This window comes from Trematomus bernacchii, unplaced genomic scaffold (genome assembly GCF_902827165.1).
Source record: "Trematomus bernacchii unplaced genomic scaffold, fTreBer1.1, whole genome shotgun sequence".
NCBI lineage: Eukaryota > Metazoa > Chordata > Actinopteri > Perciformes > Nototheniidae > Trematomus > Trematomus bernacchii.
This window is the reverse complement of record NW_022987666.1, coordinates 862,726-870,421: the sequence shown is the minus strand read 5'-3', so window position 1 is coordinate 870,421 and position 7,696 is coordinate 862,726. Positions and strand designations below refer to the sequence as shown.

General features: G+C 38.5%; 1 protein-coding gene across 1 annotated transcript; it reads right to left on the bottom strand.

The window, feature by feature from the left end:
- Positions 1 to 679: 679 nt before the first annotated feature.
- Positions 680 to 6,044, bottom strand: LOC117487161 (neuromedin-U receptor 1-like). The gene is made up of 6 exons (XM_034135815.1): positions 5,895 to 6,044; positions 4,535 to 4,631; positions 3,629 to 3,834; positions 3,282 to 3,503; positions 3,027 to 3,204; positions 680 to 1,011 (listed from the first exon to the last, which is right to left on the bottom strand). The coding sequence occupies exons 1-6, from the start codon at positions 6,042 to 6,044 to the stop codon at positions 680 to 682; spliced, it is 1,185 nt and encodes a 394-aa protein (XP_033991706.1).
- Between the last annotated feature and the right edge of the window lie 1,652 nt (positions 6,045 to 7,696).

Here is a 7,696-nt window from a genome sequence, read left to right as displayed (position 1 = left end):
AACTGTTGAGGTATTTTGCTGATGAGAGATTTCAGTTGCTTTAGCCTGTAGAAGCTAGTAAGCCTACTATTTGATTTGTTTTAGATAGGCACGACATGTTTCATGTGTAGACCTTATTTTCCTGTTCCATGTTAAAATAAACAATTTTCAGTGGTACCGCTGAGAAAGAGTAATGTTTTTGGTCATGGAAAATTAGGTAAAGGTCCTGGAGAAGTCATGGAAAAGTCATTGAAAATCATTGGTGAAAAGGTGTATGAACCCTGGAGCTCCGATACCTATAATAATTTGGCTTTTCATTGAATGCTTTATAAACTAAACAGTTCAACTTACAGATGTCATTGTGAATTGTAAAATAATGTTATATTTGTTAAAGGTATATATATTGATAGAGAGTATTATTTGATAGCTTTGTGTTTATATTGACTGTTGAATTTAATGTTTGTTAAGTACAGCTATTTGTATGTAACTGTATGTGTACTTTGAATTTTGAATAAGAAGCAATCCAGACGATCAACCGGATCCTGTGTCTATTTCATGCTGCTGCACTTTTCTGTTTTCTACAGATTTCTTTATTGTTGCTGTGGTACCCAAGCTTTTGGGACCCGTAACAACTTACATATTTATCTTTAGTATTCTAAAATGATTCATTTATTTTTCATAGCGTGAAAAATACAATGATTCAGAGTGCTTGTTGCAGCTCTAGTTGAATGGGGCCGTTCCTCTGATCTGATTTGTTAGTGACTGTAACTGTCTTTTTGTCCATCTTCTCTCTATGGCAGCGACGCCCGAGCCTACCCAATGTTCTCCAGCAGGCCCTGCGAAATGTGAGGGAGAAAATACAGAACAGCAGCGGGTCCAGAGCACCGTGCATATACCACAGTGGAAGCGACAAGTACGTTTTCAAGATTGTGTTGACAGAATTAACAGTTTCCGTCGACGCAACTACGTAAATCTGCAGCGACAAGGCAACGTCCGGAAAGTTGCAAACAAAAAAGGCCACCACAACTGCACCTGGAAGAAAAAAAGAGGGCACAATTGCTCAGCTTGAAGGACATTCAAATAATATTGCAATTCATTACTATTTAATATAATATTTTGGCTAAATGCAGAATATCAAAAACATACCGTAGACAGTTCATGACATGTATAAACATCTTTATCTTTAGGTAACTTCAAGCTGATATCAACAACACTGCACATCTAGTCCAGCATCTCTGGTGCTATCTGACTGTCTAGGAAAAGCAGACAAAATCTAAATGTCTCAAGGGTCACAGTGTCATACTGAATGTTTATTAGTGGTTGCGAAACTTCAGGATGGTAGTTTTTATCTCATCTTAAATGAAAAAGTGTTGTTTTTGTCTAGAAAAATGTGAACCCAAGTCAACTGAAACCAATGCAGAGTTATGTTCAGTTAGATGCCGCCTATCACAGTGCACTGAGATTTGTCACAAATTGTAAAGCACTTACACATCACCAGAGTTGGGTGTAACGCGTTACAAAGTAACGCGTTACTGTAATAATATTACTTTTGTCGGTAACGGAGTAGTGTAACGCGTTACTTTTATAATTCAGTAATCACACTACAGTTACTAACATTGCCCCGACACGCGTTACTTCGTTACTTTTATAAAATCAGTCATAATCACACTGACAGACAAGAGGGGTTTCCGCCGCAGGTTTATATGTACGTAATCTGCGCGACTTGCGCGTCCACATATCCACGTGCAGTGCTGCATAAACATGGCTGAGTCAGCGATAACTTTCGAGGGGTGGAGGTATGCCCATTATTTTGAGTTCGTCCGAAGAATAGACAGGAATGTGACGGTGAGGTGCAAACTGTGTCCAGGCCAGAAGCTGTTATCCACTGCTGCAAACACCACGTCAAACCTCAACAAACACCTACAAAGAACACATGCTAAGGTGAAGCTAATAGCTAAGGACCCCCGAACCCAGAGTGAGGATGTTGTGAGTGCGCCGCCGCCGACTCCGAAGCGGCACAAATTAGAATTTGGAGGACCGGTAACCAAAGCAGAGATGGACAGGCTTGTAGCATCCTTCATAGTAGAGGTAATGTTGCCCATTTGCACAGTGGAATCACCATCGCATCGTTCAGAGATATACTGCGCAAAATACAGATAGCAGGAGACAGAGGACAGCCATGGTCAGAGCTATCTGGATCAGTCTTATGCGACAATGGAAACTGAACTAAAGAGAACATTTGAAACTTTAGCAGTCTGCGTGATCTGCCTGCAGGGAGGGGCGGGCCGGCCCTGCGAGTAAAGTAACGAGTAAAGTAACGAGTAAAGTAACGAGTAAAGTAACGAGTTACTTTATGTAGAGAGTAACGAAGTAGTGTAATATATTAGTTTTTTTTAAAGTAATATGTAATATATTACTTTCTTTTAGTAACGACCCCATCTCTGCACATCACTGTACTCTGTATGCCAAGGCAGGTTTGCCATCACTTACTGTACGGAGGCTCAGTCATTGGTACACGTTTATTTATAAAGCCATGTTGGGTAAACTCCCGTATTATATCTGCTCTCTGATAACACAGAGAGTTGCAAGCAGCTATTGTCTGAGATCGCATGATGTAGTATTGTTAGATGTGCCAAGAGCAAGGACTGTCTTAGGTAAGACAGCTTTTATGTGCGCAGCTCCACTTGCTTGGAACAATCTTCAGCAAGAATTGAAACTGAGCAATCTCATTCCTCTGCATGTTTTCAAAGCTAGGCTAAATGAAATGCTCGTTGATACTATGGGAACTTGTAAATGTCGATAACTATGTAAATGTATCCTGTAAATATAATGTATGATGTCCTTTATTGTTGTATGTTTCATATGGAACCTATATGCTGCAGGTCTCCCTTGAAAAGGAGATCTATGATCTCAATGGGACCAATCTGGATAAATAAAGGTTTGAAATGAAATGAAATGTATTGTCCGGTTAGTAACCAAGAGCACAAGTAGTCAAATCAAGCACTAGGGAGATAGATAACAAGATGTAATCATGTTCAATGGCTCACCCATTACTTTTAGAGCCCTCTTATCATTCAAAAGTAGCTTTCCATTCTGATGGCACTGGATGGCTCGTCTTCCTTCTGGAACTGGCCGAGTGAGACCCATGTTTCTCCTCTGACGTCCGTTCCGCCTCAGGTAGCGCAGGATTAACAGATAAAGAGTACAGATGGAGACCAGTGGGATCTGGAGTTGGAGGTTTGCAATGATGAGGGCCTGTGTGGTTAGTAGATAAATAAGCATATTGTACAGCATTTACTTACCAGAAAGAAGATTACTGCTCTCATAAGTAAAGCTCCTTTGTAGATGTATGCAGGATCAGACTCGATCATCTCACACATAGTGGAAACATGGTGGGTCTCTTCTTGCGTGGCGGCAGTGTAGTCCAGGATGCAGGCACTAGCCTGGTCATAGACCAGAGCAAAGGGAACGGCTGAGACCAGAGAAATGATCCATACTGAAAGAAGGCATGGCAGCCGAGACTTCTGTTGGAAAGAGAAGCGAGAAAATAAAATGTGTTCAAATCATGTTGGTTAAAATAGACACCATCCTAATGATCCTTAGCTTTTTTTGCTTTTTTGTAATGTTTGAAAAGTGAAAAGTGATCAACCTTCTTCTTAAAGACGGACCACATGGTGTGGCAAATGGCTGCATAGCGCTCTATGGCGAAGATCACGATAACCCAGCTTGAGGTGGCACAGTACACTTGGCGGATCATGAAGTAGACTTTGCACACTGTCGAGCCCAGGCTCCATGGGTGGGTCTCCCAGTAGTACCGATACAGAGTGATAGGGATGGTCAACTGCTGAAGAATGGCTAAAATGTAAAAAGAAAGTAATTTAAGGTTTTCACATCGATGATGGTTTCTTGAAGACGGCAATAAACCAAAGGTGTGATGTTAAAAGGAACTACTGAAATGCAGGACTAACAACATTAAATTAATGTTGTTAGTCCTAAATGTGAGTGCTTTATGTACGATATGAATTTGTTTTAGGTTTGAAAGACACATTAGTCCATGCCCAAATTACATTGATGGCTAAATTATATTCAGTCTACAACCTTGCCATAATTATAATAAAACGGAATGTGAAACATAGAACTTTACTTTACTTGGCCTGTGGATGAATGTTAAGTGATTGTTTCATTCAACGTCCCCCTCATGACAGGACAATTAACATGGCTAAAACATTCTGTGTATAATTAAATGGAAAAGGCATTTCAATTTCATTTTCATGTTATATTCACATAATTGAATTTCAAATTTAATTTGGCAATTAAATCAAAGAAAATGACATTTCCAATACAATACATGTAATTTCATCATTAACATATACTGTAAGTGTTGGTCGCAACTTTAAAACATTTCAAATTCGTGTATTCAAACGTGACATTTCAAATGGTTTAATTAAGTTATAATTTGGCCAAAGACTATGCATGCAAATTAAAGCTGTTTTTGAGATATCAGTTCAATATTGTCATGAAGCAGTCTACCATGAGGCGTATGATAGCAGCATACCTGATATGACGAGGCTGATAAGGTAGAAACGAATGGGATTGACTCTCATTTGAGGATCCGTTAGGAGGGTCAGGATGCTCACACCATTCAATGCCAGCTGTAAAGTGGTAGGGGGACAGCATTTAGTGGTCTGCAGCGAGAAAAAAGCAAGTAGTGTTTCATTTAATTTCAAACCTTTATTTAACCAGGTGAATCCCATTGAGATCATCGATCTCTTTTTCAAGGGAGACCTGCTGCAAGTAGGTTCCACATGAAGACATAAAAACATAAAACAGAACAACAAAAAGGACATCATACAACACAGTTACAGGTTTACAATTTACATACCTAACAACATTTACAGGTACCAACAGTATCAGATTGCATAGCATCTATCCGAGCTTTAAAAACATGCAGTGGAACCAAATTGCTCAGTTTCCATTCTTTTTGCAGACTGTTCCAAGCTAGAGGAGTTGCGCACCTAAAAGCTTTCGTCCCTAAGTCAGTCCTAGCACTTGGCACATGTAACAAAACCACAGCATGAGATCTCAGGCAGTAGCCCCTTACAATTCACCGTGCAGATATAATACGGGAGTTTACCCAGCATGGCTTTATAGATAAACGTGTACCAGTGACTGAGCCTCCGTACAGTAAGTGAAGGCAAACCTGCTGTGGCATACAGGGTACAGTGATGTGTAAGTGCTTTACACTTTGTAACACATCTCAGCGCACTGTGATACGCAGCATCTAACTTGAGCAGGTACAAGGTAAACACAGGTAAAAGGTCACAGAACTTTTTCCTGGCTTCAAGTGAAAAACAGGACTTGTTTCTGAAAAAGAAACCTAGCTTCACCCTCAGCTTTCTAAGCAGATTATTGACATGACGTTTAAAAGAGAGGCAATCATCAAGCCAGATACCAAGGTATTTATAACAGACAACCACTTCAATTACTTTTCCTTGCGTATAGTCACAATATCCAAAGTGGTCTCCGGTGTCTTTTTGGCTTTTGAAAATAGCATTACCTTGGTTTTTATCAATATTTAACATAAGCTTAAGTTCAGAGAGCTGAGTCTGAATAATATTAAAAACAGCCTGTAATTTAACACCAGCCTCCTTAATGGAGGGACCTGCACAGTACATCACGGTATCATCAGCATAAAATGTAAAGTAGCTCCATCCACATTTTGACCTAAACTGTTGATATAGATGGAGAATAAAAGTGGACCTAAAACAGAACCTTGGTTTGTTTTCAGCATCAATTAAACTGTATGAATTGCAATTTAGCTTAGTGCTGTATTTTATCAACACACTTTGTGATGTTATTCAGGAGGTAACATTTGATTGTGTGTGAAGTAAGCCGAGTATATTGACTGTTCTTACTCCAAAGAAGAAGATAATGCTGTAGAAGATGGTCATGGGAACAGCCAATTTCAGCGGCTCCCTTTGGGTGACACTAACATAGAGCTGTGGCTGCTCGCCGTTTCTGACGTTGCAGCCGAAGTGGGACGAAATGTGATCTGAGAGGTTCATGGTGACGCAGCTGTTAGAGAAAGATGTTAAAGAGAAATAGATCATTATTATTAATGAAAGTGACAATAGTGCTTCAATAAGCAGGCATTATTCCGGATGGAGGTTTTTACGTTACGTTACATTTAGCTGACGCTTTTATCCAAAGCGACTTCCAATAAGTGCATTTGACCAGGAAGATACAAACTTGAAGAATCATATAAGAACATCAGGCAGTTTTCTGCGCCGGAAGATGTGCACGCTTTCTGTTGTTTTTAATAGGCTTTTAAATTAGTGCTGCAATATCTGCTTTTTTAAATATTCAACCGGCTGATTTTGCGGTTAATCTCTCAAACCAACTTATTCATTTTAAGAGGGCTCTTATCACATTTAAGAATTAACAATTCTAATTCACCCCTTTTTGGTGTATTATGTTTCTAAAATGCAAATAAAATTGTAAATGTATAATAATAATAATAAAAAGCTTGATAAAGTACACATTACACACTGCTATACAATACACATGCAGTGATTTTAAGCCTTGGTTACAAAATAATGTAATGTAGATTGACCCAAATCCTAAAGTAAGCACATCTAAATCTAAAAAAAGGTAATTGACACAAAGCAAATCAATCTTAGTTAAATAATAATAGCCAAACACATATTAAGTGAAAGAGATCGACATAAGACATTAATCAAATCAAATCAAATTGGCCTTTTCAGACCAAATGATGCCACCTAGTGAATGAAATCTCGAGGGAAAGTTCATATCAAGGCAAACATTATTAGAGGGAAAGGCATACAGTGTGCCTGCAAATATATTCATCCCTCAAGGATTTCCTCAACCTAAACAGGAGTCTGATTCACATCTGAGCACACACTGTCCTGTTACGCTGCAAATATAACCAGTTGCACAAAAATGATTTTCAAGAGGTGTTATTGTAAAGTTTAATTAACCATTCAAAGGTGTATTGGATCAATAAAAATCAAGACTTACCTTCAGTCAATATGTCAGGATGAAGCCCGTCAGCTCTTCTCACATGCAGAAAACTCTCTGCTGTGTTCACCTCCCTCCTTCCCTCTGACACTCACTGACCCCCTCTTTCTCTCTGTAACTCTCACTCCCTCACCTTCTCTCCCTCGCTCCATCCAATTCCAGTAACCAAGATATTCCAGAGAACGACTTGTTTCCCCTACCAGCATTGTTGATGCACAGAGAACATTTCTGGATGTTTCATGCATATAATTACTGTGACTATGGCATGATAACATAATTACATTACTTAAACTATCAATCGTTATATCATTGTAAAATCTGAAGGGAAAAATTAAACAATTCTCAAAATGTTTAACAATCTGAAAAGGAAAAGTTCGGCAAATATTCAAAGACTTTTGTAAAAACCTGGAAAGGAAGGATTAAACATTCTTAAAACTTTAATTCATATATTTGTGAATGCTACAACTGATCTGTACCAAATTAACTCAATCATGCTTATTAGCCATACTTACCTGAACATCTACTTATGGTACTTGGAAAGGGTTCTTCTGTGTTTATCTAATGTTGAATATAGAATATAAATTTCTTTAAATGATACTTCTCTAATTAGAGGATCCAATATGCTACATAATTGTTGTATGAATTATTATAAATATTTAATAAATTAATCCAGTACTTG